The sequence below is a fragment of the Lissotriton helveticus genome, chromosome 4_1 (genome assembly GCF_964261635.1).
Source record: "Lissotriton helveticus chromosome 4_1, aLisHel1.1, whole genome shotgun sequence".
Classification (NCBI taxonomy): Eukaryota; Metazoa; Chordata; class Amphibia; order Caudata; family Salamandridae; genus Lissotriton; species Lissotriton helveticus.
In genome coordinates, this window is record NC_136063.1 from 112,145,619 (window position 1) to 112,168,573 (window position 22,955).

General features: G+C 44.6%; 1 protein-coding gene across 1 annotated transcript in view; it reads left to right on the top strand.

Moving 5' to 3' along the window:
- The first annotated feature begins 16,988 nt into the window (after positions 1–16,988).
- The window catches only part of LOC144827047 (pentraxin fusion protein-like), a 339,174-nt gene continuing 333,207 nt past the window's right edge, over positions 16,989–22,955 (top strand). The window contains exons 1-2 of the mRNA XM_078685504.1: positions 16,989–17,037; positions 18,526–18,605. Of these exons, the coding sequence (XP_078541630.1) occupies positions 17,027–17,037; positions 18,526–18,605 (91 nt within the window). The 5' untranslated portion in view covers positions 16,989–17,026. The remainder of the gene's footprint in view (positions 17,038–18,525; positions 18,606–22,955) is intronic.

Here is a 22,955-nt window from a genome sequence, read left to right on the forward strand (position 1 = left end):
AACTGTTTATCTTCAAGAAAGAGTCTTGGTATAATATTCACGATAAGGCCCAATGGGGCAATTTTATTTCTCAGGTACTCGGTCATCATTATACCATGCATCGTGATCCTAATAAGTTCTTTCTTTAGGGTGGTGAGTACGGTCCAGTCGTCATTGGTAGCACTCGAGGTAGCCGTAGCTGAAAGAGTAATTAGACTCGGGGCCGCCCGTAGGGCTTCGTCAATGGCATCGTCATCGAAACTGAGGCCTGGTACATCCTCCATAGTGGCTAGAGTGTGGCTAATTGTGGTGTCTGGAATTAGAAAATTTCCAAAATAGAACCGCAGATGCGGTGTACTGGGGAAAAGAAGGCACCCAGTAAGTGGTGGACCACAGAAGTGAAATAGTGTCACTCCTGGTATCCTAAGTGTCCCGTGGGGGTAGCCCACGCTATATATGTAAACAACAGGGGGGGGACGGGAATGGACAATATTTAGGGGGGTTCAGTGTACCTGTCCAGTGAGCAAGCAAGCAAGGTTGTACACAGTTCCCCTGGGGTTAAACAGGTAATAAGGTCTCTCTCCTAGTTAGCTGGTAGTCAGCTAGAGGGTGTGGAATGCCAGAAGATCAGCAAGTTCCTTAACCGAACTAAGGAAGCCTCACACAACTGATGAGCTGGATGACATGTCTCATTCAGCCTACTTGAGATGTTGTTTATATCATCGGCTTCCTGCTCCTACGTCGGGCCGGCGCTGCAATGCCCGACGGGTAACAACAAGTGTCACTCTTTTGCGGAGGTCTTTTGTTCCTTGCCGTGATAAGTAGAAACTTGTGAGGCTTAAAAAAGTGAGGTAGTGAGCAAAAGTGGATAATTTAAAAAAAGTTGGATAGTCCACAGGGAAGCCTTTATTCAGGTGGCTAGCCACTTTGTTAAAAGGTGCAGGGAGGGGTACTGAGGACCAACGTGACTATTGGTGTGGCCTCATATCGACCCTCCACTTGGTCAACATGTTTCATGCCCAACAGGGCAATTCTTCAGGACCGAAAAAAGTGCTCATATAAACCTAATGTGCCCAAAGGGTGAGCTACAGGCTATTGTTGATACAACCTGAGAGGTCTAGGTCTAAGGCTGGCGAGGGCCACTGCATCACCGTCAGACCTAGGGATACAGTAAACATAACAATTGTTACATTGTCGTTATTGATTACACTGTTGACAAGCTAAGCTGTGACTTCACCCCAAAAGTCAATCAAGCACCCAGTTATACATGTTATACTAGGTGTCTATGAAAAGGGACAAATGGAGTGCAACGTGGTGAAGGGAGAGAGACCATTATTACATGTAACAGAACATGACCCCGAGGGTATTCAGGGCATGTGTGAGTACTACTCGTTGCAAAGGTGGTCAGTTGTTTATTTAACAATACAGCCACTAAAAATAAGAAACAATATTCATTACAATTAGAACGCCACTCAGCCACAAAGAGGGGGACAGGCACTCTGAGGGATGGTTATGGTATCATATGTTAAACCTACCCTTAGGAACCAAATGGCAGTCTGCGCGGCTAGTTCCTGTGAGGACTGCGCTAGGGATCTAGCCCTGAGGGAGGAAAAGAACAAGGGAAGAAAGCATTTCAACGTAGAATCAACCAGGAGGTTGTGGTCAGGGATGTACTGCAGGTAATGTATGGGGACATCGGTCGCCCCGCCTCGCCAGGCTATCAAGTGCCAAGGTGCTGTGTGGATGTAGCGGTCTGTGTGAACCCGCTCACGAACACCCGAGAGATGGGATATGCGATAAAGACACCAATAGTTACGAACTAGCAAGGGATGTGGCTAGGGGGGCAGCTATAAATTAGCTGAAGACGCAGCCTAAACAGCCCGGCGGTGCGGGGCGCCCCACGTGAGCCCTGGCATGGGTGCCGTCATCATGGAGCGGCGGCCAGTAATTAATCGATCTTGCGGGCTTACCTTAGCGGCGGGAGATTGCGCCGATATCACATACCCCCACACAGACGGCGTGTACTTCACGCGGAACAGCCGGTGAGGAGTGAAAGCACAGCCGCCATTAAGAGTAGGGCGTGCGAGTGCGAGGGGGGCGGGGCCGTGATGACAGAGACGCCGGGGGCGCCAATCAGAGGCCACTTCAAGGTGCTCATGGGAAAGGTAGTTTTCTTTCCTAGACGAAGGATGTTAGGGAAACGCTGGGATGGGCGTGCATGGGGGGAGGAGTGACGCAGTGTGGCTCGCATGGTACAGCGCGGCTGCGCTAGAACGGGTCCTCAAGGTGAGAATCCAAATAGTCAAATGTAAACAGTAAACAGTAAAATCACTGTCGTTGTTCGTGAGCAGGCACCATGTTCGATAGTCAATTTGGGGGCTGAACCACCCGGGTGAGGTCCGCCCGTGATATGGGGACTGCTGACTGGCTCAGACGACCAAAGGCCCAGTTGGTAACGTAACAAGGCTGGAGTGGACAGAGTGACCCCAGGGGGGTGCCTCAGGGATGGGCGGGTAAGGGGATAGCTCCGGAGTCGGAGGATACTGCAGTGCCCATGAAACTAGTAAACCCTAGGATTAGGTGTGTTGTGTAATGGCCATGCTTTTAAAGGGGACAGGGCCAGGCGGGACAGAGTGACCCCGGGCGAGGTAGCTCAGGGGTGGGGGGTACCACGGTACCCCTGGGACTCGAAACACCTCGGGTTAGAGGTGCCCCTACATCCGTGGGAATGGTACGATGCTTTGGTGTATAAGTAATCACGAGGGAGGATGACCAGTCTCTTAAGCACTATGCGAATTGGTGGTGGTCAAGAAGCGGAGTCATCTTGCTAGTTGGTTCCACGGGATAGAATCGTTCAGGCCACAAGTGTCCAATTGAAGACGGTGCACCCATCTCTGTTCCAGTCTATATAGTGCTTGTTGGTTGATGGATGGATGACATTCCAAGACTGTCCATTGAAGGTTGTCTGCCCTATGTCCCGCTTCTTTACAGTGTTCATAGAGCCTGGTGTGTGTCTTAGTACAGCGAATGTTACTGTTATGCTCAATGATCCGTGTTTTCACAGTGACTTGTATTAGGCACTTGTAGGTGGTTGCAGAGTTGGGTACATGTTGTGATTAAAGCTGCACCCAAGGCCCAGTGCCATACACATAAAGGTTATCTTGTTCATGTGTGCTTTAGTGCAATGTACGTAATTGTGATACTCGTGACCTCCATAGGACGGATATATCATTCATGAATTTCACCTCACAATATGGGCATTCACAAAAATTCGATTGAGTTATGCCAAAGAATGCCCCCAATGTATGTGTTCTTTATGTTCCAACGTGTCACCTGAACGTTCTTGTGACTCAGCATTGAATTACAACATTGCAACCAATCATGCTGCCAGGCAGAATACCAAATGTCTGTGTTACAGACACCCCCATTGTGAATAGGGGTTACCTGACTACCCTATGTGGATGAAGTAATGGGTAATCCTATTTCTGTTACTGTAATTAAGCATGACAAGGTTCCCGGTGGGAGGCAGTGCCTGTAGTCACACTCTGTCGGGAAAAAGGTGTCTATGACCAAATCATGAATTACTGTGTGAGAGGGTCATTGAAAAATAGGAGAGGAATAAAGTGCTCAGCTACTGTGAGCCAGGATGGGACACCGGATGGCCTACAGTGTACATGTTTACTTACTTCCTAAAGGCCTGCCTCCTGCCCGGTTACCTGCCTTTCAATCTGAGGTGGAGCCCGGCGATGCGTGTGTAATAATGGTGAGACGAGGCATCTTTGCCCCGTGTCCCCGAACGTGGAGACGTCACGGCGGTGGCACGTCTCCTCCTACTGGCTAAAAATACCAGGCCCCTACATCATGGTTAACCCTTACTGTCCCAGTCAACGTGTGGGGCCTCAGTCTTGCTTTCATTGTGTGTGCTTAGATCGTGCTAAGTTTGCCAGGCCTTTCCAGAAGATGGAGAATAAACCCCTAATGTTTGTGTTGTTCTGAGAAGTCGGGGAAAGAGGGGAATTTGTGCTTGAACCTGTTGAACTAAATGGCTCCATGCCAGTAATCAGATATGTGTGTGGAGCAAATGTGTTGAGACAAAGGGTAATTCTCCAAATGTTAAGTATGTTTAATATCATGTGAACTATCAGGGATGTCATGGTAGAGTAGACTGAAATGAAATTAGGGGTACAGCAGCCAAATTAACCCACTCCAAAATAAGCCTGTTCCAGAAAGACCTGAAAAAGTTCTCCTACTTAAAAACCTACCCGATGCTGACCCCACCTACACCCCAATAGAACAATCCAATAACCCAGTGGATTTTTGGGATGTCAACTCCTCAGACACAAAGAGTGGTTCAAACATTAGGGAAGAAGAGGTGGCCTTATTGCTAGAGCAGTTGACCTTGAAGCTGGGGAACTGGGTTCGAGTCTCGGCACGGATGCTCAACATCCTGTGATTCTTGGTAAATCACTCAGTCTCCCCGTGCCCAACAAAAATGAATATGTCCATTTGTAATGCAACTAGTGCTCATGTAAAGTGCTCTGATACCTTCGGGTCAAGTTCGGGCTATATAAAACTACAGAAATAAATAGCGACCACAACAATGGCAATCTTTTCCCCGCCAAGGACCAATGGGCTTCCCTGTACATCTCCCCCCAGGACTGCAACCTTTTTTCAGCTGTTTTCCCCAAAACCAGAGGTTTCCTTTTTTAGGAGGAGGGAGAAGAGCCTGAGGCAGAAGACAGAGAGCAAAACAAGTCCACTGGAGGAGCACAATCCAGGGACGAACACCTTGAGCAAATTTAAGGAATCACAAGCAGGGACCAGCTGAATCAGGAAATAGTTACTAATTTGTCCCCATGTAGACTCACGAACACTGAGATAAAACTCCTGAATAAAGGATTGGGATTTGTACCCATGACACATCTGGACACGTTTTGCCTCCATTGTGAGCTTCCAGAATGTTGTAGAAAATTGAAACTGATGGCATTCTTTAAAAGTGGTGAACCTTGGGAAGAACTGGTCACCAGGGAAGATACTAACCTTAGGAATAAATCCATGTTTATTACTCACCGTTATTACACATGCTTTAGCTGGAGAGCTGGCATCGCCGGGTTCCCGCTTGAATGAAATGCAGGTAACTGGGCAGATGGAAGGCCTTAAGGAAGTATGTGTACATGGATACTCGAGAACACTGTAAATCCCACAAATTCAGAGAGCCAAGTGGAACTTCCTGTCAGCCCCTAGACTCTTGTCTAGACTCTATCAATGTACTAGGCTACTAACCTCACATCAGAATGTTTGGCCTCAATGTTAGATACAAATCTAGACCCACAAGTACACATAAAAGCCATAGTAACCAAGTCCCCACTTAAATATTATAGAGAAATTAAACTCTTGAGACCTGAATTGGACATTAAAATGGACTTTAAAAGGGTGATCAGTCATTTGTCATGTCTAGATTCCATGATGCAGATCTTTCAATCCATGAATGAGACAAGCACTGTAGTGCCGGTTGACACCCCTAAGTGTCATAGCAGTTTTCGAAACATGATAATACCCTGGCACTTAGGCTAAGTAAACAATAAAAAGATTCCCCTTGATAACTATGCTGAGAGAAAACACAAATCTCCATGTTACTCCAGCTTTAGGCTGAATCTGAGCAACCCACTTATTTTTGTACTTTTGGTACTTGTCTTTGGACTTCACAACATACGAGGGTGAAATGTGATGGGAGGAAATAACTTTCACTGCTTTGAAGAGCCCAGTAACTCTGTGAGGTTGTTTTCCTTAGGTTTATTTTAGAAAATGATATTTCCATGCACTCCAATTTGAACAACAGAAATTTAGAATGGGTTCCCCACTGAATTCTAACACATAATACTATAAAAACCACAGAGTCTGCTAGTAGCACAAAGAATTCTGAAAAAGACCTGTTCAAGTTATCGCCAAGAATAATGTCTGACCTAAATCTTTAGGTACACTTAGAAAATAGATCTACAATGTTGATGATGAGCTTTACTTTATTGCTAGAAAAATGCAAATATGTCAGAGTGGATTTGGCTATGCAGCGTGTTCTCTCAGGTGGCAGAGCTTCTCCTGGAACCAGGTGCTCAATAAGTGAGCTGAAGAGGCCTTCCAAGGGGATGGCCTGTGTTTGTAATGCTGAGGACAGGCTGGTACTTGTTCTGAACTTTAAGGACCTGGTGAAGCATTCAGAAGAAGGCTGTACCTAATGTTTCTGACCCATTTAAGTGTGTTTGTACTTTTGAACCTATCACATGATCTTTCTCCATTTTTCATTGGATACTAAAAGAAAGTGCGTCAGTAAGATTTGTGCAAGAAGGATATAGTGTGTATGAGTGTTGGAGGAAGATACATGCATGCTTCTCAAAATTGCCATAGATTGAATACAAGTGATTCTCATAAGATCTTTGTATGTGTTAGAAGTTTCAGCCACACAGACAGAGCTATTCCAAAGTATATACTAGTAGGTAAGAAGCAGCATATTATTCATAGACACTAAATGGTCTTTATCTTCTTCTAGAGATCAACCATGGCCAGCAGAAGTTGAGGCCCAGGGTAGTGACGAGTCGGGAAACATCCTTTACAACGCAACTTTTACCAAGCAGTGCCTTTACGATGCAAGTTTTACAACGCAAACCATTACAACACATTGTGCTGGGGGGCGCTCTAGGGTAGGGAATAGGTTTAATTTACTATCCAACACCTTCCCTACTATCCACGGGGACTGGTGTTGGAACAGTAAATTAAACTATTCACTATCCAGCGCCCCAAAGCACTATGCATTGTAAAGGCATGCGTTGAAAAAACCGCGTTGTAAAGGCATGCGTGGTAAAAGCATGCGTTGTAATGTCATACATCCGACGAGTCAGAGTGGCAATATCCTGTGTCTTTGTTTTCTATCCTATCCTATTCTCTTTTATTTAGGCCTATTGATAACAAATGATATTCCTATTGTGTGTGGTGGTTGACTGTGAATATGGACAAAGTTTGTAATGCTTTCAACCAAGCAATTTGTTTTTGGTAGGGCCATCATACATTTAGAAATTGTAGAGAGTTCTAGGATGATTTCACACAGTGAAAATGCTGTTCCTCTTTTGAAGTCTAAAGTAAATATTCTTCTCATATTTGTCTCATGGAAATTATAGTTAGTTCTCCAGAAGATAAAATGGAGACACTTTTGAAAAAATTATCATTCTTCCTCATCCATGTGCTGGGTCATCACCTTTCTTAGAAAGAAATACTGACATTTATTTCTAGTTAGCTATTCTGGAACATCTAAGAGCTAATAGGTGAATAAGAATGTGTGTAAAATAGGAATTTTTTTTTGTAATCTGGCAATTATCCCTCATGGAACTCTAATAATCATTCCAAAATTAATTATAAAGCTATCAAATACTTTTTATCTAAATTCTTTATGTGTTTTCTGTTTTCACTCTGTGTTTCAGAAGGGAAAAATAATGGAATTTAACTGCATTCCCAATATTTGTATTGGCTTGGGCCTAAAGCTACAGGGTGGACCACTACAAAACTGGTTAGTTAGCAACAATGTTGTTGTGAAAAAAATAGCCTGGAACACCGACAGCAGCTGTGTCAACTGACCACGCAATTTTGACAGACTGAGATCACTCAAACTATATGATAGAAACACATAGAAAAGAATATTTGTTTGGGGGGCATATGTATGTCTGGACCACGTTGCAGTAGAGATGGAAACCCTTCAAAGCACACACGTAGCCTTCACTGTAGAAAAGTGAATGATTGATTGTCTTTTATGACAGCATCTCTCCCAGGGCAGGCACATTGTATGGGCTAGGTGAACACTAAAGTTCTTATCTGTAGCTCTATGATATTCACTGCCACCTGTTAGAAAAAGAAGGCATAGTAAAGTGTCTGCTGATACTGTAATATAGGTTGTCTCGATTACTAGTTATGAATCTCCTTAACAGATATTAACCAGCTAGGAATCAATCAAAACTCAGCATTTTGGAAGAGTTCAACAGTCAGTTTCAGTTCAGTTTATAACTTTATTCGAATGTTTAAAAAACATCATAAAAGTGTACAGTTAAAAAACATTACATATACATGATTCATGAAAAAAATATACAGGAATAACCTTGTCGCAAGGTGTGCGGGTTGCTGCACATAAATTTACACGAAAACCATACTAAGTCTAGCTCTAATAGATTTCAAAATAAAAGTGGCAGTAAAAAAACATATATCAGGGCTTGAGAGTGAGAAGAGAAGCCTCATAGCGTTACCTGTAGTATACATGGAATATTTAAGAAACATAGGCTTGAGGTAGCAAATGCGCTGCGCTTTATACAAAGGACATGTTAGTAAAAAGTGCGATGTGCTTTGTTTGGTAAAACCGTCACATGGACAAGGAATTACTGGATGAGATTTCGTTGTTGGGAAGGCAACCAGATTATGAACTATACCTAGTCTCAGTCTTGAGAGGACAAACTGGTGAGACTGTCTGTGAATAACATTGAGGTACATAGGAATACCACAACTATCATCTTTAAATGAGAAGTGAAAAATATGTGTGGAATATTCTCTGGTAGCATACCTTCGCACATCCGATTTCGCCCTAAGATAGACATTTTTTAGTTCCTGTTTACTAACTAAGTTCAGACAGGTGGGGTCATTACACAAGTCCATATCAAACAAGTCCTTGACAGTCGCAACTACATATTTTAACCATGGTATACTTAAAACTTTATCCAAGAGTAAGCAGTCCTTGATAATGTCTTTGGTAAAGGCAGTTTCCGTCTTGGTAAAAATGGATTTCCATACCAGCAATGGCCTTAGTCCGGTAAGATCTGACAGGTAATCCAAATCTAGTTCCAAATGAGTTAAAACAGTAGATGCCGAGGAGGGAAGACAAAGCAACCGTTTGATGAACTTGTTTTCTTCAGTTTGCAGGGCCCTGGCATTGCAGTGTCCCCACACCCCCGAACCATACAATGCTATCGAGGTACATCTGTGGTTATATATAGTCAGCATATCAGCAATACGGCGGCTTCCTACTTTAGAGGCAAAGCGGAAGACGCCTGCGGAGGCTTTCCCCATTCTTGCTTTGACATTAATCTCCTCTGGGGCCCACAATCCTCTGTCATTAAAAGTAACACCCAAATAACAAAAATTGGTAACAATTTCAATATGGTTTTCCTTAAAACAGAAGGGTTTAAAAAGTTTCAGCTTTTTCCCACACACCATGACAAACGTTTTGGAATTATTGATTTTAAGTTTCCTTCTCTGTATAAAATCATAGAACCCGTCCATCAGTTTTTGAAGGCCTATAGGTGTCCTGGACAATAAAACCGTATCGTCGGCATAAAGTAGTACCGGAATAGGGGTGCCTCCTGCTTGTGGGGCATCGGCTTGGATTTGCTTTAATTCTTGCTCAACCGAGTTAATGAAGAGTGAAAAAAGCAACGGAGCCAATACACATCCCTGCCGGATGCCAGATCTTACACTAATCTTTCGGGTGCACTCCCCCTCTGGACCATAGCGGATTTGGGCAGATAAATTTGAGTAAAGTGTTGCTAAAAAATGAATAATATCAGGAGGGGCTCCCATACCCAATAAAGTTGTCCATAACAGGGCATGATCGACCAGATCGAAGGCGCTTGAAAGATCTGCGAAACACAAAAATAGTGATCCCGGCTTGGCCTTGGTATACTTCCCAATTAGAAGGTTCAAGTTGATACATTGTTCAATCGTACCAAGGCCCTTTCTGAAGCCATATTGGGATGGGGCAAGAATATGGTTGTCTAAGGCCCAATCTTCCAAACGTACTAACAGGACCCTACTCAAGATTTTTAGTGAGGAATCCAGAAGGGAGATAGGGCGGTAGTTTTTGGCCTCTCCTCTATCCCCCTTCTTATAAATTGGGATAATAATGGATTCACCCCAAGTAGAGGGAGTCCTGTTATCCATAGCAGCATTAAAAGCTATGGTCAATAATGGGCTCCAGAGAGCTGGATCAAATTTGTATATGTCGATTGGTACCCCATCTGGGCCTGGAGCCTTTCCCCCTTTGCTATTCATTATTGCCATATCCACCTCATGGATCGTAATTCTCGGAGTTTGAACTGGGATAATACAGATAGAATTAAAAATGTCATTGGACTCTCCAATGGGATCGAAGATCCCTGAGAAGTGGGACACCCAACCCTCTTCGCTAACTTGGGCAGTGAGGACAGGGAATTCCTCTTTTTGCAGGAAGGGACTGTTGATGGTACTCCAAAATAATTTGCTGTCCCGGAGAGCTGCCGCTTTGCTCAGGTCTTCCCAGGCTATTTCTCTTAATTCTTGTTTCCTGATTTTGAGCTCATTTTTATAATTAGCCCTCAGAGATGTTACCGCTTCCCTGTCTCTCGGGGTTGTGGAGAGGGCAAGTTTAAGGGCTTTTAGTGCCCTTGTACATGCTTGGTTGAACCAACCCTGTGTATCCCGTCTAGGTTTAGCCTTCCTTTTTGTGAGGGTTTGCTTAATTATGGCGCCCAACTTCTCAAAGTTATTTACAGATTGGTCTGGGGAGGCTTCCGTATCAAGGCAGCTAAGTAGCGTATTTAGACCGGCTTTCACCACCCTACAATGTAGATTCTCTGCCTTTTCCCCACACCACTTGATGCGGGTCCCATTTGGTCTGCATGGGATAATGTCGTCAACAACCCTACCGGAAAATACATCCCTATGATGCTCACAGTATAGGATCAAAGTAAGAGCATTATGGTCACTCAGACCGAGGTCTAAGATCTGTGGGACCGAACAATGGGTAGCTACCCGGTTGGAGATGATCAAAAAATCAATAATAGAGGTTGTGTTTCTCCCCGTGAAGGTTGGCGGCAGGTTACCCTCATTGTCAGGGGCATGTTGGTGGATGATTACATCAAGTTTCAACATCAGGTTGTTAAGGGAGGTGCCATATGGAGAGTGTAAAAAGTGTAGTAAATTCTCCCCATTTTCACCATCGTAACCACATGTAGTTGAATATGAGAGGGGGCAACTTCTGATGTTAAAATCTCCCCCCCAAACAATGTCATACGATACAGCCGAATTACAGAAAATGGAGTCCAGAACAGATTCGAGTTCGTCTACTACAGTGGTACTAGAAGGGTCAAAGGTGTTATTGTAATGATTAATCAACAATAGATTTCTGTCCCTGCCTACTAATAATTCCAGAATTTGCGAATGGGATCCCACTATGTGGCTTTTCCTTACATGTATGGGGAGGTGTACAGACAATAAAATCAGTAAACCCCCTTTGGCCCTCCCCATTACAGATTCTACCGCATTACAGTTGTATGAAACAAAACCATCATAAGCAATATCTTCCACTGACCACGTTTCTTGCAGACATAAGATGTCAAAATCCACAATATGTTCCCTCCAACCCAAGGCTGAGACTTTTTGCCGCCACCCAGCAATGTTCCAGCTCGCCAATGAAAATCCCTTTAGCCTTTGGTCCTGTACTGTATCAAAGTGGGTAGTTGGGATAGAAGGTGTAGTATGGGTCGTATCTGGAGGGATCAGGTCCGATTCAGTGGGGGTAACTGGGGTAGGAGTGGTGGGAATGGGTACCGAGCATTGTAAAGTAGGGGTTGTAACAGGTGGAATCTGGGCCAGTTTGGTGGAGATAGCTGGGATAAGGGTAGGTAAATGAACCGTATGTAAAACATCAATATTAACTAGGACATGGGTCTGCTCCAAGGAGGGGGAGACAGAGGAGGAAGAGACAGGGTGTAGTCAGTCGACTCCCTCTAGGCCATCCAAACAACCAAAACGGTTATGATCCGTGAAGGGGTGGAATTGGGGTGCGTATTGAGGTTGTCTAGGTGGTCCAGCATCGTATGCTTGTTGCCTACGCCTCCGTTCCACAACGGTCCAATCCCCTCTTCTCGGCTGGTAACGGATATCAGTTGGTGGAAAGAAATAGGAAACAGGGAGGGTCTGGATGGTTGAATCAAAGGATCTATTAAAACCAGCACATATGTGAGATACTGTGCGGGGGTCTCTGAAACTAACGGTTAGGCAGTCCCCATTGATGTTTTTAGGGGTCTTGCCTATCCAGGAAACCCTCCTGGCCATAATGATTTCATTGTGTAAGTGGCCCGGGAGTGGTCTATTCCAGTTGAGCCATTTTATTATTTTATTTTTCAGGGAGCTAAAGGTTTCCGATTCCCCTGTTTCTAGTGATGGAACTCCGGCTAGAATGACAGTAAGCCGATTAGCCTCCGGTGGAAGATCAGGCCATCTAGGTCTAGGGGTATTGTAAACCTCACTCGGTGCTCCCTGGTTTCCCTCAACCGTATGGGCTGATGGATTGGGTTGGCTTGGTGGTTGGCTCGCCACATTATCGGTTGTTGGATTATTAGACTGGCTCGCCACATTATCGGTTGTTGGATTATTAAACTGAGGGAGAATATGGGTTGGTATATTGATATTCAGCGGGGGGATATTTGCTTGATTCGAGTGCGAATTGGGAGGGGCGGTAATCAGGGGAGTTATAATGGTTGGAGGAATATGTTGGCTCTGGAGGTTACCAAGGGTGGCTAAAATGGAGGCAGATGTTTTCTCTACATTAGATATTCTGGAGCAAAGCCTATCCAGTTTAGCCTCTAATGGGGATATAATTGATTTAAATATGGCCACGGCCCATTCCATAGATATTTCTCTATTCGGGAGGTGGGCGTCAGGGGGGTTAATAGTGGTCTTGGGTAGCACCTCCCGCACTTTCGCAGATTTTACAGCTCTTCCCATTTTAGTTTCTTTCTTGTTATACACTCTTTTCCGTTTCCTCACAGCACCCTGTCTTTCCCCTTGGCTCTTATTCTCTGAAGTGCTCACATCAAGGTGGGATAAGAGGGAGACATTATTGCTTATGGGGACACAGTTAAGGTCGGCCACAATGTCAGTTGTGGTGACCAAAGTAGCCATGGAGCCGGGATCTTCTCTAGGCGGGGATATTGTCTCCGTAATAGCAGACTGGTCGCTATTTCTATTGGGCGTTTTAGCGTTAGCAATGGGTCCTAAGGATGAGCGTTTCAGAGAGGTAAGTTCAGTTGACAAACGCTTTTCCAGTATGACTATCTCCTTATCTATAATATTATTAGCCCTTATGAGGAATTTCTCCATACCTCCAGCGGTTGACAGGCTACCAGTTAAGGAGGATTTGATCCTATTGTCTCTGCCAACAGTCTGATTTTGAAGAACACATAACAAAATCAATATTAAGCTTTTACTTTTTAAAATTAAAAAGTACTTTTATCAAATGCCTGAATGCTAAAGGCAGCATTCTAAACGTACATGATGAAAGCAGGACTCTCTAATGCAGTGCATAATTTGTGCTGGTGCCTTCTGGTGCTCAATGGTAAATAATAAGGACCCCCTGATTGTGGATCAATATCCTGGGTTAGGGCAAGCAATATAATGAAAGTAACAACCCCAGGCAAACCAAAATTCCAACGTGCAATGAAAACCAGCAAATAAAAAATGACACTTTACTAAAAAACGATTTTTATAAAAAATCATCAAAGTATTTATTAATTTTCTTAATACAAATTACACAAAAAATGCATATATTTTCTAAAACACCATATACATAATAATAAAAAGAGACATGAACATAAAATTTAAAAATGATGGTAAGGGTGAAGTAGTGACGGTTTCTTCAACGCGTTTCGACACCAAGTGTCTTTGTCAGGAAAGTACCATCATATAATAAATCTAAAATTAAAATTAGAATAGACAGTCTTTAATACAGATTTTTACAGACTTTTCTACCTAAATACATTATTAATTGCTGGTACATACATAGTCATAGTTCTAATTAAAAAAAAAAACATAACAGGTATTGAATTTACATTAGGGAGTACCCTAGAGTGGGCTTTGAGGAAGCAGAATTCAAGACAGAGCGTGTAAGTAAAGAGATAGCGCATATGGGCTAAGAACTAGATACCCAAGAAGAAGGTGACTGAGACTGAATCTTGCCAATTATTAGATGATAACATTTTGTATGAGCTAACAGTAAAAATACCCGCTTGTTTATAGGGCGGTACTGTAATGTTGTTCTAGCAGCAAAACACAGGATAGGAGCTGGCCGCATTTCGATATCCATTTTGTTCAAGGCAAAAGTGTCTTCTAATATAGAATAACTAAACATTAAGGTGCGCATGTGCCAGTGTTATAAAACCTTCACACAAATTATATTTATATACCCGCTTCAATTATGCCTGCCAATTGACCTTCTGGTGCTCAGCAACAACACTTAATTGCACTTATGACTGTCTTCCACATAGTAGTGATGTCTGCTTTGACTGCAAACCATTCTTTTAGTTTTGAGGGCCGGTAATAGTGTGAATTGTCACACTTTCAAGAGTGTGATGATTAGTTGGGTGTAGGTGCTGTCATTCGCAGAGCTGCCAAGGGCAATGGATGGTGTAAGCTCGAGTGTTCTCCTGTCTAGGGCCCCAGCACTAGGCTTTTTGCCAAATTAAGCAATGCTCTAATGTATCCTTAAGTAAAGATCAGTGAAGAGGGTCTCACAATGTTAAACAATGTATATCCACTTCCTGTTGTGATTGACACTGGGTTCACAGCGTAAATCCATGTTGGGATGGAAACGTTCTTTGCTTGGCTGAAAATGTGTAACTCAACCCTGAATGCCCAACTGTACTGTTTGTCTGGACCACTAATGCTGATATGTTGTCATAGGTAAAAACACAGATCATATGTGTAAATCATAACAAAGGCTTGTCTCACGTATCACTAAATTGTTGAAAAAGGAGGGGTGCCCAAAGCACCACCCTTATAGCAGTGGAAGGATACTGCCTTTACCAAGAGCTAAGCAGCATCAGCATGGTGGTGGCTGCATACCCTGTAATGGTCAGTTGAAGTGAACAGGACCTTTTTGCCCTGTCTCACTGGAATGTGGACTTTAGGCTCACTCACCTTTTTAAACGTTCCCCCGCTTTGTGCTACACTCATCTTTGGACTATATCATGTAGAAGTGGAGTTTTGTACAGTGCAGAATTAGTGAATCTGTAGTGGATGTATGTGTGCCTGGAAAGGATACAGTACAGGGATGGAACAAAACTGTGCAGTACATGTGGAATTAGTGCATGTGCTAAGTGTCTGTATGCCTGCAAGCAATACATGAAATGAAAAATGTAATACTGTGCAGTGCATACAAAATGAAAGCATGTGCTGTGTGCAATTGTACTTGCATGAAGTATAATAAATTATGAACTGTTGTGCAGAGGGCACACAGTGAGTGTGTGTGCTGGCAGTGTGTGTTCACTTCCCATGGAGCCTGAAGCATAAGAAACTGGCTACTTGCCAAGGTCAGTGTCCCCTTTGAGGAAGAGAGGAGTGGTGGAGGGATCAAGGTCCAGGGGAGAGCCCTGCAGATAGGACTCCCTGGGCAAAGTGTGAGGAGAATGGCTGTCACTGATTGGGTTGACACCCTGTACAGGAACAATTTGGTGACTCATATGCTCCAGGTGAGGTCTGTCGTGAACTCAGCCATGTTCAGAGCACCATGTGGGAGCATCAGGCCTGCACCCGGCACCATGTGACCCCGGATGCCAGAGGGGGCCTAAGTTGAACTTATTTGGCCCAGGAGTTTGAGACTTGTGTCCACAGAGATCAGCAACCTGTATGCCAGGACAGGCCAAGAGAGTCCAGGAGGGGCCAGGGTAGTGTGGGCAATCATACAGGAAGGGTCTGCATCCCAATGTGAGTAACCCAGCAACCCCATATGCCAAAAGTGACTGACAGTAATCTTGTGGCCAAGTGCTTGAGTAGTGACCTGGATGAGGAGATCACTACCATGACCAGTGGGCCAAGCCCACCAACCTAGCCTGACTGCTTCCCCTGGATCCTCAAAGACATCCCACCCTTGCTGGAGCTCCAGTCAGGAGCTGAGAATACCTCCCCTGTTAGAGGAAGAGTGACTTACGTAAGAGTGTTGGCTGAGCCGGAGCTGCTCCGTTTGCTGAACAAGAGATCAGCGATTCTCAGAGGATAAAGCCTGAGCCTGCTGCCATGTGAACTCTGCTGAGCACATCTTCAACTAACAGAAACTTTCAAGAGAGTCCAAGTAGAGGGCACTCACTGATTCCCTGACCACTTTCATACTGCCAGAGCAGGTAAGATCCGAATTGGATCTGTCAGACCCCAGGGGACTCACTGCTAACTGCTGCAGCACTACAGACACTTTTGACTAATGACTGAAGAGTCCAAGGGGAACTCTCAGTGGTGTAGCTAGCTCTAAGGCTGCCCACGGCGTCCCCTGTGTTTGCCACCCAAGGCAGCCGAATCTAGGATCAGGGAGCGATTCCTGAGGACCCTGCCCCACATCAGCCGCAGGTATGGGAGAGTGACCTCTGCCACCCCCCAAACTTGTGCCACCTGGGGCAGACCGACTCCCCTGCCAACCCATTGCTACACCACTGGGAACTCTTGAGTATGGCCTACTAGTACGCATTCCATGGATGGAGCCCCAGTGAACGGAATAAACACAAAAACATTACAAGATAGAGGGTTGGGCAGGGATTTGCTTGATAAATACTAAAGCCCCGACCTCAAGAGGAGTGTGTTATTGTATAGGAGAATCGTTATTCATGTGCATGTATAGAGTTAGAAATAAATTACTTCTTTTTCTTATAAAAGCAAGTATATAACTAGACGTTGATTTACTGTTCTTACTTTGTGCAAGACAGACAAGGTCCTACTCAAAGAGGTGGTGAGGAAATCTTGCCTTCCTAGCAGTTCCTGGACTAGAGATGTGTGTTTTTCCTCACCAAACAATCTTTATTTGTCTTCACGGAGGGACGCCACAGCCATAGTCAGGAGAAATTATTGGCAGAGTGCCTAACCAGAAAGCACACCCAGTATGTTAGTCAAATGTTTGTGTGCTGGTGTGTTTGCAGCGGTGAGTAGTTTTGTGCAGTGAGAACAGAATAGTGCAACCAAAAGCAGGCTCTGGCATTCTATCACTCAGACACTTCTGGATATGCACAGCAGGTGGGTCTTCTTCTAGAAACTTTGATCGGGGTTGTGTTTCTGCACTTTGTCTTGTTGTCTTGAAGAGAGCATCTTAAACCTTCAAATGATCACTTTCGCAACCAGTTATTAAGAGGGATGGGACGTGCATCCCATTGGTGTCAGTTGGGTCCATGCCCTCCCATGGTCTTGTCTTGTACAGTGCACTCCAAAGATGGCAGTGACAGCTCTCTCTGCTGCCAACCAGGATCTTGGCTCCATCTGCCAGGCTCTTCTATTTGGTGCTGTGTAGAGTTAACTTGGTATGAATGGGACACATCAGGCGGGAACTGAAAACCACTATTTATCTCCAATCCTTCCCTGAGAATGGACTCTAGGACCTGCCCTGATCCTCGTCCAGGTCCCACTTGCTCTAGTTTTCTTCCATACATTGTCAGGTCTTTCGTCCTTCTTTCACCTCCTTCTGGTTCTGGAATGTTCTTGTGGGACTGTGAAGTGGACCTGACCTCTCTTACATCACTGCCTTCCTTTGGCTGTGGGTCTTTGCATTTCTCCTTCCTTTCCTTTCCCTATTGAGTAAATGTGAGGATGTAGAACTGAGGAGCTTAGAAAAGGGGGTGAGGCACAGATGTGTGGACACCCTTCGCTACCTGTAGCTCATGCAGGCAACATGGGTCACTCTGAGTGAAGCCCACCTTGAGGCTGGTGGCCGTACCTCCTTCCACGCTCCCACCAGCACACAATGTCATGATCTATTTTTCATAACATGTTCGTAGAGACCTCACTTTGCCTCTGTGGCAGACCTCTTCCCTTGTCTGAGGCTCTACCAGAGGCCAATGCCGCTGTGAACCTGCATGAGAAGTCAAAATTCCGTTCTGTAACAAAGGTCGAGGATAGTAATAGTGCGACAGGTGCAGCTGCACCGGGTCCAGGGTCTGCACTTATGGCTGTTATCAGTACTAATCAGGGAATGGGGAGTCACGTTCATTGATTGCCTGGGGGCCTAGGCTTCCTCACTCACTACGTCACTCAGTACCCACCAACTGCCACCATGTCACATTTTAAAAATGCATTTCATGTGTTGACGACTCCAAAAAACGCCCTTCACTACAAGTCCATTATTAACCAACATGGATTCAGCTAATCTTAGTACCCGAGGGGCTTTAAACGTAATTTAAAACTGTAGATTAACATGTATCGCTGTGTCGCAATTAAGAGTGTGTCAGGATTTTTACATATATGAGATATGTGCATGGAAATGATGACCATTTTGTAGTCAGATCTCAGTAAGGATGGAAGGTGGATTGTCGGTGACCAGCAATACTTTCCTGCACGTGCTGTACATCATTCTCACAGATGTGTTCGGCTATAAGTAGACTCAGCTCTGAGAACAGCGCCACCAGACAGTGTTCAATTACTAATTCCTTAACGTCATTCCTTGTGTTTCAACAGTTTCTATGCATTATAAATACTTCCAATGTTTCTCTAACAATTCCCTTCATCCCATAGGATGGAAATCGTTCTGTATCTTCTACTTTTGGCCCGGGTAAAAAGTGAAACATTATACAGTTGTAATCCACCAGCTTCAGGTAGGAGAGATTACAATCACACCAGGTATCGGTCTGCCCAAAGCCTGCTTCATAGCTCTGTAACGAAATCATTGAAATGTAAAATTGCTTGCAAAGTGGTTGCCTCTGTTGGAGTTTGGCATGGTACACAAGTGGTTTTAGCATGGTATTTTCATATTAGCTCACAAAATCTAAAATTGGACGCGCTGTTTATCTGTCTTCTAAATGAACAGAATGGGGGGTAGGGAAGCTTCTCTGTGGTGAGATGTGTGGTTAGTGTCAAAATGTTCAGAGTTGTGTTATGGTCAACATCCCTCCTTTAAACAAGTGAAGACAGATGAAGTAACACATTTGGTAAAGAACGGGGCCCCTGTACACAAGGTAGTCTTGCCTCTCACAAGGAAAGGAACAATTGAGGAAAACAAGCCTAAGGCAAGGCCGTGAACAATTGCTGGTTTGGACAAAAAAAATACAGATGGTATAATAAACACCAAGTGAACAATTATACCAAACTTTTGATAATAATTAATTTATTGTATATAGATATTGGTGTATCATTTTTATAATGTAAACATTTTCCTCTATATTTAAAATGCATTTATTTGTCATTAATGATGCTTATTTGCAATAAAAAAAAGTTATTTTCGTACATTACATGTGTCAAAAATAAAGATACAATAGACGTTGTTGTGGCTAATCTGAAAAATACGAAGAATATACAAAACTGATCACCTTCAACCTTTCCACGCACAACTAGAATCACTACGGCCTTTTATTTACGGGGAGGGTCAAAGAACATAAGATTTCCAGTGTTCATTCCACATTCGACATAGGAGCTTTGAACACGACTACAGCCCGCACCACTGGATGGAATTACACCAAATTGGGCAGTTGGGTAGATTTTGGTTTGTAGATCATGCTTTCAGTTATTTACTGTAAATCCATTCAGTATTTGTAACTCTCTTGGGCTAAAGAAAGATTGATGGGGTGCTGTGTGAACCCCTGAGCCCTAGGGACCACCACCTCTCTGGTTCTAAATAACCTAATTGGAGGCCTGAAACCCCCCCCTGGTCTATGGGACCCACCACCTCCCTCAGGACAAGGATTTAAGAAAAATATGGGAAAGGGTCATGATCCCCCCTTCTGGGCCATATATGGCCCTGGGGACCACCACCCTCAGCCGCTGCTATGTTCCCAGGTTCTTTTGCTATGTTCTGTCAAGCAGGCAGCAAAAAAGACAAAATCATTGCTCTGGCATACAGGTAGTTGCGTTTCTTAGCGGCTTCCTGCCTGTTTGAGCAATGCTTTCTCCCACAGGAGGCAGGTAGCTGGCTGGAACCGCTTGGGCCTTGAGGCTCCTGCACATGGGCTGGGGGGAAAAGACAAAAAGAAGCAAAACAAAAGGTCAGAAATGAGCACAAAGAGGCAGAATAAAGGTCAGAAATGAGCAGATACTGCAGAAGAAAAGTCAACAATGAGCAGAAAGCGGAAAGAGTAAAGTCCGAAACAAGTATAAAGAGGCAGAATAAAGGTCAGTAATTGGCAGAAAGGGGCAAAATAGGGATCAGAAACAAGCAGAAAAAGGCAAAATAAAGGACATAAACAGCCACAAAGAGGCAAATAAATGTCAGAAACATGCAGAAAGAGGCAAAATACAGGTCGGAAATTAGCAGGAGGAAAATGTGAAATCAGCAAAAAGCACATGAAGAAAAAATAAATGTCAGAAGTGAGCAGAAAAAGGAGGAAACCTAGGGGTGGGCAGTAAACTCCGCTCTGCCAGGTGGAGTTTGCAGAGTTTTGCCACTCTGTGCTCTTACCACTTTCGGCTCATTATAGATATCTTTCTCACTTTTGCCAGGAGAGTGTGGGTCCAACAAAGTTCACAATGAGTACTGTTTTATTGAACAAGAAGTTAGTTTGATGTGTAATATGCACACTGATGGCTGTGTTTTCGGAGACTGTGCATCTTTCTGGCTTTTGCCTGGAGAAAGTTGCTCTAGCAAATGATCCTGTGCTACTTGGAGTTGCTAATATGGACACGGGAGGTAGGGCGGACACAGTACATATCCCTAGTGAGGGAGAATGCACTGGGTTTACTCAACTATGGTAAGGTATCCATAAGGAGTAATTCTGAGGCTGTGGTACATACACTGCTGTCCTTCCCTTTGAGGGAGGCCAATTGTCTTGCCTGGCTTCTGCTAGGAGTGTGTTGTTTTGTTACAACAGAGGTACACTCCAGGTGAAATAACTGCATTTAGGCTAGAGGGTGTGCACATCAGTGACCTACACTCAAAACGTGTAATAAAATCAAAGAATGTGGACAAGTTTATGATACCTGCTGTCAAATTAAAGTTGGGCTAAATTGACTTTGATCTGGGTTACAGTCTGGTGTGAGGTGAAAGGGGGTCTACTGATATCCTTTCCCTTCTAGCTCTACCGACAATGGCTCACAACTGGGGTGGCAGAGTGGGCTAAAGAACGGTGATGGATTAAACCCAGATCCTTTGACTGGGTGTAAGTGTTTGATAGATTCAGATGCTCCGTCCATCACCACCCCCTTTTGTACTGCTTTTGGCGCAATAAGTGTGGCAGGGTATGCTCAGACGTGAGTCCCTTGCTCACTTTGCCACTGGATTCAAGCAAGCCGGGCTGAAGACGGCTGGAATGCCAAAAACCGGTCCTCGGAAGCTTGTTTCCGGTCCAGGGAAGACATGGCTTGGCAGTTCGGGCTGGACTGATCCATGAGGCACAGGGTCAGACTGATTTGCATATAGCCATGTCTGAACTGGGGTGGCAGAGTGGGCTAAAGAACGGTGATGGATTAAACCCAGATCTTTTGACTGGGTGTGAGTGTTTGATTGATTCAGTTGCTCCGTCCATCACCACCCCCTTTTGTACTGCTTTTGGCCGCCATAAGTGTGGCAGGGTATCTGCTCAGACGTGAATCCCTTGCTCACTTTGCCACTGGATTCAAGCAAGCCGGGCTGAAGACGGCTGGAATGCCAGAAACCGGTCCTCAGAAGCTTGTTTCCGGTTCAGGGAAGACATGGCTTGGCAGTTCGGGCTGGACTGTTCCCATGAGGCACAGGGTCAGACTGATTTGCATATAGCCATGTCTGAACTGGGGTGGCAGAGTCGGCTAAAGAACGGTGATGGATTAAACCAAGATCTTTTGACTGGGTGTGAGTGTTTGATTGATTCAGATGCTCCGTCCATCACCACCCCCTTTTGTACTGCTTTTGGCTGCCATAAGTGTGGCAGGGTATGCTCAGACGTGAGTCCCTTGCTCACTTTGCCACTGGATTCAAGCAAGCCGGGCTGAAGACGGCTGGAATGCCAGAAACCGGTCCTCGGAAGCTTGTTTCCGGTCCAGGGAAGACATGGCTTGGCAGTTTGGGCTGGACTGTTCCCATGAGGCACAGGGTCAGACTGATTTGCATATAGCCATGTCTGAACTGGGGTGGCAGAGTGGGCTAAAGAACGGTGATGGATTAAACCCATATCTTTTGACTGGGTGTGAGTGTTTGATTGATTCATATGCTCCGTCCATCACCACCCCCTTTTTTATCACATCATGATGTCTTCATTAGGCCTGGGCAAAGCACTAAGCTACGCTCGCGTAGTTTGCGAAGTTCGCTCAACTTCGCACTACACGAACTGCACGTAGCACAATGCAAACACGCGTAGCATAGCGTAGTGCAGCGGTCATTTTTTGCTTGCTCGCGGTCCTCAACATTAAGTTGGCGAATGCGAGCAAGCAAAATGACATCCTGGTGAGACTTTTTCCCCGTTCATGAGATTCTACACACGGGGAGGTCAGGTTTCACATTGCGAGTGGTCGCGTATGCTCGCTGCCGCTCGCGATGAGAAACTACCATTCGCCGTTGAGAAAGCTGCAGCTCGAGTAAAAATCTCCTAGAGCGGCAGAAAACTGCAGCTCGCACTGTGCAAGATGCCGTTTTCAATGATTGCACAGTGCCGGATGCTTGTCCGCTCTGTGCAATCACTAAAAACGGCACCTTGCACAGTGCAAACATGCTACTACACAGTTCGCTTAGTGCTACACGTAGCTCGCGTAATGCGAAGTGCACTTTGCGTAGCTTCGCGTAGCGATACTTCACGAACTACGCCCAGCCCCAAGTCTTCATTTGCTGGTAGGTCTGTGGTATCGCTTTATCATTGGTGGCTAGCTCTGGTAATTTGGGGTGAGTCTAGTAAATTACTGATATGCCACAATGTAAGGAAATATTATGATGCATATAATGATTACATTTTTGACAATTATTTTACAAAAAGGAAGTTATGCCAAGCTACTAAAGATGTTAGGATTAGCAATGTATATATAAGTTTATTCAGTAGCATGATCATTTA